At 38.1% G+C, this 16,133-nt stretch overlaps 1 protein-coding gene across 2 annotated transcripts in view; it reads left to right on the forward strand.

The window, feature by feature from the left end:
* Positions 1-15,846, forward strand: part of ATP1A2 (ATPase Na+/K+ transporting subunit alpha 2) — a 44,022-nt gene extending 28,176 nt beyond the window's left edge. Inside the window, exons 14-23 of one of the 2 annotated variants that reach the window (XM_074262301.1) lie at positions 5,823-5,959; positions 6,898-7,048; positions 7,653-7,821; positions 8,563-8,717; positions 9,108-9,231; positions 9,624-9,769; positions 10,199-10,329; positions 12,645-12,746; positions 12,931-13,022; positions 13,706-15,846. In XM_074262301.1, the coding sequence (XP_074118402.1) occupies positions 5,823-5,959; positions 6,898-7,048; positions 7,653-7,821; positions 8,563-8,717; positions 9,108-9,231; positions 9,624-9,769; positions 10,199-10,329; positions 12,645-12,746; positions 12,931-13,022; positions 13,706-13,734 (1,236 nt within the window). In that variant the 3' untranslated portion in view covers positions 13,735-15,846. Of the gene's footprint in view, positions 1-5,822; positions 5,960-6,897; positions 7,049-7,652; positions 7,843-8,517; positions 8,718-9,107; positions 9,232-9,623; positions 9,770-10,198; positions 10,330-12,644; positions 12,747-12,930; positions 13,023-13,705 lie in introns of those variants that run through there. The other variant, XM_074262302.1, reaches the window with a different exon arrangement.
* The last annotated feature ends 287 nt before the right edge of the window (positions 15,847-16,133 follow it).

Raw genomic sequence — 16,133 nt, forward strand, 5'->3', positions numbered from 1 at the left:
CAAAAAGGGAAAAATATTTTCTAGATTTTATTCTTACTAATAATTAGGAATTGTTGCTAGGGCAGAAATGTTGGAAACCTTGGGAGGCTGGGAACAGTGAGCACTCTAGCTTAGAGTTTATGACAGAAATAGAAAGAAGACCTGTTATTATCTGTTATGTATCCTACATTATGGGGGAACTTATTTTAAACGGACCAGAAGAAGGATAACTTAGGATCCCCATAAACTAAAGTTTCTCAAGAGAGATCAATACAGAAGGGATAGGAAGTTTTCAAAAATGAAATTCTGAAGATTAAAAAAAGAATTCCGAAGAAGAAAAAGAATTGTTTGAAGAGATTGATGTGAATGTATAGGGGGGATTCATCAATCCACCTCGATTTTTAAAAGGCATACACAGAAGGTATAGGCATGAGCAAGTAACAGAGGGTCGATACAAAAGTTTATCAAAGTACTCTAAGATCAGTAACAGGAGTGCTAAGTAAATAGAGTTGAGAATTAACTCAGGCCAGTCAGGAAAGCCAAGCATAAAATAAAGGCGAAGGGAAGATTTGATTTATATTGGGCAAAAGAGGAGAATTAAAGAAGGGATGGGATCTCTGCTTTGAACGGATGGGACAATAATAACTCTTGGCAGAGAGAAGGCAGGGCTACTCACTTTTCATTTTGTTTGTTTTCTTTGCCAAGAAGATTCATCTTTCAGCTAGGAAGAATAAAACCCAAAATGGCCAATAAGGAATTGATGGACAATATACTAAAAGAGATAGTAAGAGAGTATCTAGGTACCCTTTATCAAATGAGATACTATTTGTAAAGAGCTTAGCACAGTGCTTAGCACATAATAGAAGCTTAATAAATATTTGTTTTCTCCCTTCCTTGATGAATTCAAGTCACTTGGCTCTGATGAACTATACTACTGGAAAGATCTGCCATTACTGAGCTTTTATTGTTCAGTGATTTTTCAGTCTTATTCCATTTGGGATTTTATTGGCAAAGATACTAGAATGATTTGCCATTTCCTTCTCCAGCTTATTTTACAGATGAGGAAACTGAGGCAAATGGGATTAAATAACTTGCCCAAAGTCACATAGCTAGAAACTGACATCAAATTTGAACTCAAGTCTTCCTGATTCCAGTCCCTGCACTCTATCCATTTTGCCATCTAGATGTCCTTGATTACTACTGAACTATTGACAGTGATATTCTGGAATCATGGGGAGTAAGAAAGATATCCCAGGATTGGAGAAAGGCAAATATCAAATTTTTTACAGAAGGAGTAGAATCTCCCACTTAGAATATAGTGAACTCAAATTCAATTTTTGAAATAATTTTGGGGTTTATTATTTTGAAAATGATTAGTGAACTATAAGTAGGAAAGGAAATAGAGATCACAAAGAGTCAATATGTCAAATCAGGAACAAATCGTGTCATACTAATGTAATTTTCTTTTTTTGACATTATTAATAAACTTGTAGATCACTAGAATGCTATAGATATGGATGTAGGGAATATTTAAAGATGGAAACTAAGTGGAAAAATAGATAGAATACAGGGCCTGAAGGCAAGAAGACTCACCTGCCTGAATTCAAATCCAGGCTCAAACACTTACTAGCTGTGTGACGTTGGGAAAATCATTTAACTCTGCATGCCTCAATTTCCTCATTTATAAAATAAGTTGGAGAAGGAAATGGCAAACCATTACAGTATCTTTACCAAGAAAATTCCAAATGGGATCATAAAGAGTTTGACAAGATTGAACAAAATTTATCCAAAAAGATTTTAACAACATATTTAATAGACTGTCACACTATTTTTGTTGGAAGACCTTTACATAACTGCTCCAAAGATTTGTGCTTAACTTGTGCTACTTAACATTTTTATTTATGATTTGGAGAAAGTTGTATATAGCATGCTTATTAAATTTGCAGGTAATAAAAAACTGGAAGAGTTAGAAAACACAACAGATGGCATATCTATTATGGCCAAAAATTCTGACAGGAGGCTAGAACAGAAGCAAATTGATGCCAGAAGCCTCCTTTTGTATGACCCACAAGCTAAGAATGGTGTTTACATTTCAAAATAAAGTTTTATTTTACTTTACAATATAAAAAATAAAATTCTTAGTAGGTTATATAAAAACCAACAGCAGGCCACATTTGGCCGCCTGGCAGTAGTTATCTAATCCCTGTGCTAGAGCATTGGATTGAATCAAATAGAATGAAATATGATAAGAATAAAGTCTTAAAATTGAATTCTATAAGATAGGGGAGATATGGTTAGATAATAGTTCATCTTAAAAATAGGAATTTTAGTGGACTACAAGCTCATTATGAGTCAACTGTATGATATAGCAACCAAAAAACATGATCTTGGACTCAATATTAATGCACTCAAATCTCCAAGAATAGAGGAAATAGTCCCATTGTTGTTTATCCTGCTTAGACTTCATCTGGAATGTTGTGATAAATTGAAGAGTATCCAGAGGATAGCAACCATGAAGAGGAAGGCCCATATAAGTTCATGCCATATGAACGTAGGTCAAAAGAACAGGGGATGTTTAGTCTAGAGAAAAGAAGACTTAGGGAAAATATGATAATTGTCTTCAAGTATTTGAATGGCTGACACAGAAAAGAAATTAGACTTATTTGACCCCAAAGGGAAGAACTAGGGACAATTGGTGGAATTAGCAATAAGATAAATTTAGGTGTGAAATATATATATATAATTTTAAGATATTTTATTTTTCCAGTTACATTCAAAAGACGATTTTCAACATTCATTTTTTTAAAGGTTTTAAGTTCCAAATTTTTCTCCCCCCCTCTCTCTTCCCTGATCTCTAAAACAGAAAGCAATCTGATATAGGTTATACATGTGCTGTAATATAAAACATATTTCCAAATTAGTCATGTTGTGAAAGGGACAGAACAAAAGAAAAAAACACAGAAAAATCCTCAAAGTGAAAATAGTATGCTTCAATTTGCATTCAAATTTAATCAGTTCTTTCTCTGGATGTGGATAGCATTTTTTCATCATGAGTCAAGAAAATACATCTTGATGCTAAAGTAGAATGAGCTGTTTCTGTAAATAATTTATGTAATATAGGAATTGTTCCTTGAATATTGTTAAATTTATACCTTTCCTCTTTTAAGCCAACCCTGTGTTTCTTGTATAAATTCAACCTGGTTATAATATAAAATCTTTATGATAAGTTGTTTTAACCTCTTTGTTAGTAATTTATTTTAAATTTAATTTTAATTAATTTATATATATTATATATAATAAATATATATAATAAATTTTAATTTTAATTAAAATTAAATTATCATTAGAAACACTGGTCCTTCAGTTTTCTTCTTCGGTTTTGATTCTGTCTGATTTATATATCAAGGCCATATCTGTATTGTGGAAATCTGTAAATGTAATATAAAAATGAAACACACTAATAAAACTTTAAAAAGAAAAGAAAAACAATATTCTCCAATTGATAAATGGTCAAAGTCTATCAACAGGTAGTTTTCAGATAAAAAATCAAACCTATCTATAAGCATATAAAGACATCCTCTAAATCACTTTTGATCAAAGAAATGCAAATTAAAACAATTCTGAGATGTCACCTTGTACCTAACCCACTGGCCAATGTGACAAGAAAAAAAAAAAAAAAACAGAAAGCAATAAATGTTGGAGAAAATGTGGGAAAATTGGGACATTAATGCACTATTGGTGGAAATGTGAACTGATCCAATAATGGACAGAAATTTGGAAGTTTGCCCAAAGTACTTATAAAACTGTGTATATTCTTTAACCCAGTGATATCACTACTAGGCTTATATTTCAAAGAGAAGGTAAAAGTACCTACATGTGTAAAAAAATATTTGTGGCAGCTCTCTTGTGCTGGAAAAATATTGGAAATTTAGGGTATACCCAACAATTGGGGACTGGCTGAACAAACTGTGGTATATGGATATAATGGAATACTACTGTGCAATAAGAAATAATGAAAAGGTAGATTTCAAAAAAATCTGGAAAGATTTGTACAAATTGATGCAAAATGAACTGAGCAAAATCAGGAAAACATTGTACCCAGATTTTAGCAACATTGTGTGATGATCAGTTATGATTGACATAGCTTTTCTCGGCAACACAATGATCCCAGAGAAGTACAAGAGAATGTTATTCATAACCAGGTAAAAAACTGAAGGACTCAGAATGCAGATCTAAGTTTTTTGTTTTTTTTTTCCACTTACCATATTTTTTCCTCATTTTTTTTCTTTTTGATTTGTTTCTTCTTTCTCAATTGTAACTAATATGGAAATAAGTTTTATATGATAACACAAATATAAACTGTATCAAATTGCCTACCCTCTTTGAAAGAGGGGAGAGGAGAAAAACTTTAGAACTCAAAATCTTGTAAAAAATGAATCTAAAAATCTTCTTGACATATAACTGGGGGAAATTAAAAAACTATTAAAATATGATAATAATATTAATTTTTTAAAAGTGCATTGACTGCTTTAAGTTCTCTTTGCAGGTCATTGGACAAAGACTGGATGAAGTAGTATTAGAGAGAGAATTCTTTTGCAGGGATCATTTGGACTAGATCACCTCTTTGGTCCTTTGCAACTCTGAAATTTTGTGTGTATGTGTATTTGTAAAGGGGTTGTTTATGTGTATGTTGGGGAGTTGGGTGTATGTATATCTCTGTGTGTGTGCTACATATGTATGTTTAACTGTATTTGGGGAGGGTGGAAGATGGGTGTTTGTGTTCTGGGGGAAGAACATTGGATTGAGAGACAGGAGAGACCTAGCTTTGAGTTCCAGCTCCGACACTAATTGGCTGTATAGTCTTTAGTTTTGTTGTGTGTTCAATGAGGATATATATATATATATAATATTTATATTCTCTATCTTCCAGGACTGTGAGGAAAAGGCTTTGTAAACTTTTAAGGCTTTTATTGGGGGGGGGGGGGAGGAAGAGCAGAACAAGCCTAGCCTCCTTATTTCATTGGTATGTTGTTGTTTGGGTGTTTTTAGTCCTGTCTGACTCTTCGTGACCCCATTTAGGATTTTCTTGGCAAAGATACTGGAATGGTTTGCTGTTTCCTTCTCCCATTTATTTTTTTACAGATGAGGAACTGAGATAAACAGGTTAAGTGACTTGTTTAGGGTCACACATCTAATAGTTGTCTGAGGCCATATTTGAATTCAATTCCTCCTGACTCTAGTCCCAGCACTCTATCTACTGTGCCAGCTAGATGAGCCCTGACTTTTTTTTTTTAAAGTAATATTACCTAGGCTCTGCTATATTTTATTTCTTTTATTAAATATTTCCCAGTTATATTTTTCTATTTTAATCAGTTTATCCTTCTGTAAAACAGGATTAAAAGACACTTGTTGATCATTGCACAATCTTACTGTTACTGTGCACAATGTGCTTGTGTTACATATTTCTTCCTGGTCCTGCTTGTGCCACATATCTCAGAATTTGTTGGTTCCCAGTTATATTTAGTTCCTGTAGCACTTGAGAGTGTTCTACATTACAGGTAGCCTGCAGGCTCCATAATCACTTACACCATCCTCCATTTTAAACTTTAAACAACAAGTGAACAACAAACAGTCTGAATTTATAACTTAGGTCTCCTGTCTTCCGTTTCAGTATTTTTTCTTACTATACAGGGCTAGTACGCTCACTTATCTAATAGGTGAAGGGAACCAGACTAGACTCTGCCTTAGTACAATGCTCCTCTCTTCCCTACTTGAACGTCCTTTTTGGGGACTCAAATGAACTTTAATAACATTTCCCCTTCTCTTCATTCCTCTCCCTCTAGGTAATCATGGTGACAGGGGACCATCCTATCACAGCAAAAGCCATCGCCAAGGGTGTGGGCATCATCTCAGAGGGCAATGAGACAGTAGAAGACATTGCTGCTCGACTAAATATCCCAGTCAGCCAAGTCAATCCCAGGTAGGTCCTCTATTAGATATCCCTGACCAGAATGGTTGAACTGAGGGCAAATTGTTCAGTTTTCAATGTGAACACTCAGGCTGAAAATTGACAAACACTACAAATTAGAGCTTGATTTTTTTGTTTTTGTTTTTTGTTTTGTGTCTAGACATAAGAAAGTGTTGGGGAAAATGTTCCAATTAATCTGTTAGATACCTCTGAATGGAAATGGTTGAACAAAGGGTGAATTGCTCAATTTTCAGCTTGAACACTCAGGCTGAAAATTGACAAAACACTATAAATCAGGGCTTGATTTTTTGTTTGTTTGTTTTGTTAATTGTCTAGACATAAAGTACTGGTAAAAATGTGCCACTTAAACTTAAAAGTATGTCCCAGGAGCAGCTAGATGGCACAGTGGATAGAGCACCAGCCCTGAATTCAGGAGGACCCAAGTTCAAATCTGGTCTCAGACACTTAACACTTCCCAGCTGTGTGACCCTGGGCAAGTCACTTAACCCCAGTTGCCTCAGGGGGGGGAAAAGTATGTTTTGCATACATTCTGGTGAGCTCATTGCTAAACATTTACCAGCGTGCCACTGTTCCTGACCAAATGTCATCTTTATCCTCTACACTGGATGGATTTTTCTCCCATCCTATACTATTACTCAGAATTGATTACCCACTGTGGAAGTCATTATACACATCACTGAGACCTCTAAAGCCCCTATACCTGGTCTCATATATGACTTGTTTTGAATGTTTTAGTTCCTTCATGCTAAGGTTTTGAGTCTTCTTGAGGGATACTTGCCCCTTCCCTAAAAAATAGCTCCTTTAAGGAAATAAAAAAGCTGAATCCCAGAGAGTAGCAGGACATGAGAACTGAGAAATGAGGAGAGCTAAAGTCTGAGAGATGGGGATAAAGTTCAGCCAAATTATTTGTTATTCCCTAACTAATCCAGGGAAGCCAAGGCCTGTGTGGTCCATGGGTCTGACCTAAAGGACATGACATCAGAGCAACTGGATGAGATCCTCAAGAACCACACGGAGATTGTTTTTGCTCGGACTTCTCCACAGCAGAAGCTCATCATTGTGGAGGGATGTCAGAGACAGGTGGGAAAACTGAATGGGGTGAGACTTCTTGGCTATCAGGGATGAATATCAGACATGAGTATATAAGTTAGGGGAACAGAACTCAGGAAACACAGAATTGTGAAGGGAATAACAAGGTTGAGAGACCATGATGCCTTTCCAGAAGAAGAGATGAAGTGGAGCCAGTATATTTGAAAGCGAGAGCAATCCTTGTCCTGCTTGGTCACAGGAAAGAGAACTAGTAGCGATTCATGTAAGCATCCTATCAGTCTAAATTGCCCAATTTAGAACTGTTAAAAATAGAATGAGCTATCTTGAAAGAAAGTGAATTCCTCATCACTGGAGTTCTTCAAACAACCCCTTTGTTGGGATGTGATAGGGCGATTGTAGAGAGGCAACATGGTGTGTAGAGCAGAGGACATTGAATTTGTGTCTTATTTTCCTCTTGGTGGGTTGGAAGTTGGACTTAACCTTTAAGAAGCTGTCCAGCTCTAAATATATGATCCATGATTCCTGATGCAAGACAGTTTAGATTAGATGACCTCCAAGGTTCCTTTCTGATTCTGAGATCCTGGGATTCTAAGGCCTGGCAGAGCCTTGGCCTCTGATGGTATTTCCTTACCAGGGTGCCATTGTGGCAGTGACCGGTGATGGTGTGAATGATTCTCCTGCACTGAAGAAGGCTGACATCGGCATTGCCATGGGGATCTCTGGCTCTGATGTCTCCAAGCAGGCAGCTGATATGATCTTACTAGATGACAACTTTGCTTCCATTGTCACTGGTGTGGAGGAGGGTGAGTAGGCTGCCCCTGGCCGCTCTCCAGTTCATTCTTGGCACACTTCTCCCAGTTGAGTCAGATGCCAAACTGCCATCAGGATAGGAAACCATTCTTCACTAAGAGCTCACACTAAAGGCTGGAGTGAAGAGTAGAAGGCTAGATTCCTATTCTCTTTGTACTATCTTCTTTCTGACATCACATTCCAGTTTAAATCTTATGCTCTTTCAGCCAGGATTGAGGGATTATAGCAGAGAAAGAATTTGGAACTGGGAGACACCTTAGAAGTTTTGTCCAATCTCCTCATTTTACAGATGAGGAAACTGAGATCCAGAGAGATTAAACATCTGAAGTACCCTAAGCAGTGAAAAAACAGCTAGAATTGGAATGTAGGACTTCTGATTTCAAGTCCATTCTTCTTTTCACTTTATCATATATATCCTATAATTCAGGCAGCTAATTATTTCAGAGCATGCCACAGTTCTCAGCTTCAAGGTTTTTTTCTTTCAGGAGATCAATAGAAAACAGGAGTCATATAAGGAAATTAGAGACACAGACCCAGAGTGATGGCCATTGATAGAGTCTTCTTTCTCTCCCTCATACTCTGCTAGCCCTGGTTTTATGCAGGCTTCTTCTCACTGTCCTGTCCTCTGAGAGAACATTAGACCACAATGCAAGGGCTTGGCTTACTTCAGGAAATGCAATGGGGGGCAGGGTAGTCCCTTTGATATCCCTGATGCTCTAAGGACTTGCCCACAGGTCGGCTGATCTTTGACAACTTGAAGAAGTCAATTGCCTACACTTTGACCAGTAATATCCCAGAAATCACCCCTTTTCTGCTCTTCATCATCGCCAACATTCCCCTGCCTCTGGGTACTGTGACAATCCTTTGCATTGACCTGGGAACTGATATGGTAAGTCCAGAAATGTGGCTGGGGGAAATGGGGTATGATGAAATTATCAAGGTAGAGGGTGGGAGTAATCTAGGGCAAGTAATTGGTCTAAACTTGCCCTATCTGGTAGAAGAAAGATTTAGTCTAAGAATTTTATCTAGGAGTTGCTTCATATCCCTTCATCAATCTTAAAATTCTATAGGAATTTTTAATATTATTGAATCTATCAGACTATGAAGTCAATGAGGGCAAGAACCATGTTAATCTAAATTCCACATCTTCCCCAGTGCCTAACATATCATTCTGTATAGAGCAGGTGCTTAATAAAAATTGGTTGAATTGAATTCCATCTCTTCCCCATTTCCTCACCTATTTTCTTCCCTGTCCAACTTCATCTGTTCTATATTTCAGGTACCAGCTATTTCCTTGGCCTATGAGGCAGCTGAAAGTGACATTATGAAACGCCAGCCTCGGAATCCACAGACAGACAAGCTGGTGAATGAGAGGCTCATCAGTATGGCCTATGGTCAAATTGGTGAGGTTCAAAGAGACTCATTGCTTTAAAGTAGGATTAGAGTCCCAGAATCCTATTTCTTTGGAAGGGATTTCAGAAGCCAAACAGTCCGAATTCATGTTGGATAGGAAAAAAAATGAGGTCATGAGAGTTATGGGACTTGCCCATTAAGGTTAAGGGATTTATTTGCCCATGATCACACAGATAAAGTCAGAGGCAGAATTTGAATCCAAGTCTTCTGACTCCAGCATGATGCTCTTTATACTGTGCAATTCTGGCTATTTCCCAAAGGTTAAGCTCTCAGAATTGGCTCAAAACCAGACCCAGTTTAGTGCTGAACCTGTTCTTTTTAATTCAGATGGTGGTGTTTCCTTCTCTAACATCCCCTACTCTGTGGCACTCACCACTCACAGGGATGATCCAAGCCCTGGGTGGCTTTTTTACCTACTTTGTGATCCTGGCGGAGAATGGTTTCCTACCCTCACGGCTTCTGGGCATTCGACTCGATTGGGATGATCGATCCAAGAATGACCTGGAGGATAGCTATGGACAGGAATGGGTGAGTGTCAAGGCAACTGTCAGGAGGTGAGAGTTTGGAGTGAGACTGGATGTGTGCTGGTGGTTTGACCTGACTTTTTCCTCTGTCCTTCCACATTCTGATCCTAATTCTTGAATCCATCCTCCTTGTTTCCATTCTCCTGCTTAACTCTACGTCTTCTGACTTCACCTTCTTTTTGACTAAGCTTTCCTTTCTGACAGAGCTCTTACCTCTTTCAGTTGATTCTTCTTCCCTTTCTGACTCAACTATCTCCTAGGACTATACCCGAAAATATTTTTCTTTCAGTAACCTGAACTCCTCTCTGACTCCAATCTTTCTTTTGATTTCATCCATCTATCTCTTTTGACCTTGACTTGTGTAATTCTACTCTTCCCCTGTCTGAATACAATTTCTCTTTGAACTCTAACCCCTTTTGTGCCCTTTCTCCAGACCTATGAGCAGCGGAAGGTGGTGGAGTTCACATGCCACACAGCCTTCTTTGCCAGCATCGTGGTTGTACAATGGGCTGATCTCATCATCTGCAAGACCCGCCGCAATTCTGTCTTCCAGCAGGGCATGAAGTGAGTTCCCCACTACAAAGCCCATTTCAGCCCCCCAGTCCTGGCATGATCCTCCAATCCTGATTCACCCAGACCATGAACTATCCCACCTTACAGTGTTAGGATCAGAATCATATTTTAATCACTCAGCTCTAGCCATGTATTGCTTGGAGGTGGGGAAGAGGAGGAGGAGAAGGAGGAGGAGGAGAAATTTGGCAGCTTTAATTGTGTTTCCTGATGCTGGGTGGGTACAAATCTCTGGAGAGTGCCACTCCTATCCTTCCTTCCCATCCCTTCTGTTCATTTCTCTTCCCTTACTCTACTTAAAAACAATAACACATAGACTCATAAAATGTTATTTCTGGAAAGGATCACTTAATTCTATTCCTTCATGCTATAGATAAGGAAATCAAGTCTCAAAGAGTTACTTGCCCAAGATCAAAGGTCAAGGCTTTTTCAAGGTGGATCTTAGATGCCAGACTTGACTCAGGTTATTTATGTAACTCTTATGTCCAGGAAACTAGACATGATCTCTGGCCTCAGAGAGCTTCCAGACCTGTCTGTGGAACAAGACAAAATTAGAGAGTAAACTAAGACAAAAAATAAGTAATATGTCATAATAAATAAATATACTTTAAATATACTTATTTATATTTAAATTTTATTTAAATAATTATAAATATATTATATATAAATTTAAATATTTATATTATTTAAATATATTTATTAAAATATAAAATAAATATATAATAATAAATAAATAAGTGCTTAGCTGTTGATAAAATTCAGAAAGATTTTAAAAAGTAAGATGAAAATATTTTTGAGTAATATAAGGCAGATGAGAAGGGGAAAGGAATATGTCTCTTAGAAACATTTTACTTTCTCTAACAAATTCAATAAACATTTTTGTGACTTCTATATCAAGGTACTGTGTTAGACCTGGAAGAAACAAAAGATTGAAAAATGACACAGTCCTTGACCTTAAGAATAGGTAGAGGGAGGAGAAAAGGGGGAGAAATATAACATATCCAGGAATAAGTATAATAAAAGGTTGAGTGTGATGGAAGTGTGAGATTCAGACAAAATGTTCAGGGAAAATGTGAGAAGAGCTCATTTTTCAGCTGGAGGGATCAGAAAAAAATGTCACTGAGAAGGGAGCGCCTCAGCATAGCCTTGAAGGAAGAGAAGGATTTTGAAAATGCAAGAGGGGGAAGGAAGTGAATATTTGGCAAGGAAGATAGCCTGCATGACTATATGGGGAGACCAGATAATGTCAATTTGGTTGACAACTACTGCTGGAATTTAGAATTCATTAAGGGAATGACCTAGCAAATAGGAAGAGACTGGTGAGAGAGGAAGAGAGACAGAGAAAAGAAAACTGGAAGCAAGGAAGGAAAGGAGGGGGAGGAAGAAAGAGAGGAAGGAATGAGGGAAGGAAGAAAAAGAAAGAAGGAAGAGAGGGAGAAAGAGAGAGAATATAATTGTATAGATAATATACCAAAAAAGATGGGATGAGATAGGATGAAGGGTACATATAGGGGAGTTAGCTTTATTGAAGAGAAGGACCACAGAGATTGGTGTTAAGGGTAAAAGGACATAGATTGTAATATGTAGAGAAGGAGAGAGAAGGAAGCTCACTGAAAAGTCTCTATTTTCTCAGTAAAGTGACAGTGAAAGGTAGAAGGGATCTAAGATGATATCTTAAGAAGTGGCAGTTTGTTTGTTTGTTTGTTTGTTTTTTAAGGTTAAAGGAGTCATAGAGCATCAGCCTTGGATTCAGGGCTGAGGTCAAATCTGACCTCAAAAATTTTAAAGCAAGCCACTTAACCATAATTGCCTGCAAAAAAAAAAAAAAAAAGGAGAGGGGATTAAAGGAGACATGTTTGTTTGTAGACAATGATGAAGAGGCCAGTAGAAAGGTAGAAAATGAAGATATTGGAGAAGCTGTACTGGCAGTAAGGAATAAAATCCCAAGTGAAAATGGTCAAGTTCACCTTTGAAAAAGAAAAGAGTTACCTCAATCTTTGGGGTTAGAGCAGAGTAGACAAAGATGGTTAAAGATGTAGTAAAGAATATAGAAAGGCAGAAGACAGACTTCTTCAGGAACGGCTGCAATTTTTTTCAGTAAAATAAGAGGTGAGGTCATCTGGTGAAAGAGGGTGGAGTGATGATCTTGAGGAGAGGAGAAGGTGTTGAACAGCTGCTGTGGGGAGTGTGCTAGGGAATCAGTAAGAGATGAATTAAAAGAATTACTGTGAAATCAGGCTGAAGAGGATGACTATGAGTAAGCACTTCAGAAAGGAAGACTTCCCTCTAACTATTTCTTTCTTTGCTAGAAACAAGATCTTGATTTTTGGGCTGCTTGAAGAGACAGCTCTGGCCGCCTTTTTGTCCTATTGCCCAGGCATGGGCTTGGCCCTTCGCATGTACCCACTAAAGTGAGTGCCCAGGAGGAGGCGGGGTGAGGCAGCCTTCTACACAGAAGCAGAGAGAATGTGGGGGATGTGGTAGTGTGGGGGGAGGTTCTATCATCATAGCCTGGATTTCTCTGGGTGTCTCTCTTTGTCCATTTCTATGACTTTATATTCTGATTCTACTATCTTTCTCCCCGCTTCTTTACAGGGTCACATGGTGGTTCTGTGCCTTCCCCTATAGTCTCCTTATCTTCATTTATGATGAAGTCCGAAAACTCATCCTGCGGCGCTATCCTGGTGGTAAGATTCTCTTAGCCTCCACAGCCCAGCTGTTTTCCCAATCCCCTAACCACATTCCTAAATCCACATGCCTGCCACTGACTTTCAATGCCCTAAAACCCTAAACTTCCAGATTGTTTAGGGCCTTATTCTCTTTCTAGGCCCTGAGACCTGAAATCTTGGCTTCTAGTGTTCAATAGTCTTCCTCTAAGTAGTGTAGTAGATTAACTCAGACTTGAAGTCTGCTCTCACCTCTCATGGACTGTTTTCTCATCCTTTAAATGAGAGGGATTATACTTGATTTCTAAGGTCTCCTTGTGCTCCAAATCTATCATCCTGTGATCCCTATTGCTCCTAGACTTCTAATCTTACCCACAGCTATGATTTAAGACTTTCAACCCCTTCAATCTCCATCTGATTTTTAATCAACTAACAAGTGGTTATTGAGTATCTTAGATGTTCATTACCTTGTGCTAGATACAGTTTTCCCATTCTTCTGTCCTATTTATACCTGGTCCCTATTTTATTCCCCCGTCTAATTCTTAATGTCTATGACCCTTTTCCCTTTATCTCCTTTTTTCCCTCTTGTTGTTTCCAGTCCTTTCCTGCCCCAACCTCTAAAACCCATTCTATATAGCCATCACTGCCCTGAATCCTAAAGAAATCCATTGATCTCCCTTATTCTGAACTTCTCTCTCTAACAGGCTGGGTGGAGAAGGAGACCTACTACTGAGCTGAGCAGAGGATGAACCAGGCACCAAATAGATTGGGGTGCCCTGTTGGGGGGTGGGAAAGGGTGGGTACATCTGAGATAAAGTTGTGGGAGGGTTGTGGGGAGGTGGGGGGGCAGCCCAGCCAACTGAGGTTTGGGCCAGGGTAGGATAGGAATGGGGTTTAGGGTGATTGCCCTGTAGACCTAACTGAAAAATCAGTTTAGACACTAAATGTTGGGATCCCCTCCCCAGATCCTACCCCTACTGTGTTCATCTCTTCTGCTCTTCAGGGAGGCTTGGAACCATTCCAATCCTCCATAACTCCCAGCAGAGATCAGGTTGTAATGGCAGGTAGGAGTCTGAGGGTGCTCAGTCTTAAAGATGAGCAAAGACCTTTTAGGTCCTCAGGGACCTAGAACTGCTGTGTTATCTCACCCCACTCCATTCTCTGTTACCACCTGTTCATTTTCTCTCCATTCAACTCTGTCTCAAATGATCCCCACTTCCCTGTCCCGGACTTCAAAATCACCATCTACTTCTGTTAGTGAGAATCAGGAGTCTGTGAAACAGGAACCCAAGAATAAGCCTTCCCTGTAGGGACTCCACAAGTAGGGAACAGTGTGAAACAAGTAGAAATGTTCTAATTCAAAGAAAGACAAGGCCAAATAGAGAACAAAAGAGAGAGAGAGAGGAACAGAAAAAGGGGAAATCTAGGAGACAGTGTAGGGACAGGATTAGCCATCAATTGATGAAAGAAACAGACAAGGACACAGACTGAAGACAGATAGTGCCTTTTGGAACATTTTGACAATTTTATCAATAAGCCTTGTCCCAGATCTGTGTCCCTATTGTAGAAGAGGGCAGGACCCCAATCAGCAAACATCCAAATTCTAATTTTTAAGAGTGGTGGCAGGTAATGCTTAAAAAAAAGAAAAAGAAAAAAAAAAAGAAAAGAAAAAAAAGGAAAGAAAGAAAAAAAAAAAACTCAAACACCAGCTATACCATGAGCCAGGTGTTCCCAATGAATACAAGAGGAATTATAGTTTTTCCCTCCTATTGTTCTTTGGGATAAGATGCTGAGTCTTCAAGATGATCCTAATCATGTGGAAGAAAGGACCTACCAGATCATTAGTCCTTGAGCCCCTCTGAGACCATTCATGCCTTATCATTGGCAAATGTGCCTAGCATTCCATGTCTGCCATGGTCAACAGCCCTCAAGAAGAAAGAGTCCAGGTTTTCAGAAAAGAATTGTGTTCCCAAAGACTTGACAATTCAAGGCAGGTCTAGTGTATCATCTTGGGTCAAAGTCTTTATATAAAAAGGGATAAAACCACTGCTTTAAGAATTCCCTTTGGTGTCTAAGCATGTAAGGCAATTTCTGACCAAATGCCCTTCATATAGTCTGAGCACTCATCAACATCACACAATCTCTCTGAAATGAAGGGTCACCTCTGGTCCCTACATTAATTTAACTCCTTTCCCCTACTACCCACCAACCTAGGACTTTCACTCATGGGACATTTTCATCCTTTTTTTCCAGCTTTAGCTCAAGGAGCAAAAGCTATACCCCATGGAAAGACCCATAAGCACTGAGAAAGTGAGAGAGAGAGACCAAAGGGAAAAGGGAGAGGAAGAGTCGTTACAAAGGGGTAAAAGCTAATAGGTAAGGAAGAGAAACAGATGTAGAGCAAGACCCATAACAAAATCCCAATCAATTGTCCATATCCTTAACTTGCACTAGATAATATTTTTTTAAAAATTCAGTTGGCTAAGGTTTGAGAATCTTTTTGGTGGAAAATTACCTTAATTTGAACTCTACTAATTTGGTATTCATGAAAATTTGGATAAAAGCCTTTTCATTACCTATGGAAAAAAAAGAAATTTGCTAAGTTAAATTAAAAATATCATAAACAGGATTATTGGGGGGTATATTTAGTAGTCAAAGCAAATTATAGCCACTTAGGAGCATTTATTTACAATGAATTACTCTGAATGTGCTAATTGCAAATGATTTTTATCTATTCATTAAAGAAGCACCAAGAGACTTGGTGAACCTTTGTTAGCCTTTAGTTTGAGTCACTGTATGTACTTTAAAAGTAATAAATGCATTTCCTTTTTAAAAAAAGAAAAAATTCTCCTTACTTCACTTATCTCATTCTAACTCAACTTTCCACAAAAGAAGTCTTCTTAGCCTGTTTATTATTGTTATTGAAGTTGCATCTGACTTACAGAGAAATGGAGCTAAAGGACAAGATTCTTTCATTCAACAAACATTTACAAATTCCCTACCCTGTCTGGGGAGATACATAGTATAGATTAAAAAAACACTATTCCTACTCTCATAGAGTTTACAGCTAGCAAGAGGCTAAGACACACATGAAGAACTAGAATAGATAATATTACAGTGATTTTGTCATTT

The sequence above is a fragment of the Sminthopsis crassicaudata genome, chromosome 4 (assembly GCF_048593235.1).
Source record: "Sminthopsis crassicaudata isolate SCR6 chromosome 4, ASM4859323v1, whole genome shotgun sequence".
NCBI classification, from domain to species: Eukaryota; Metazoa; Chordata; class Mammalia; order Dasyuromorphia; family Dasyuridae; genus Sminthopsis; species Sminthopsis crassicaudata.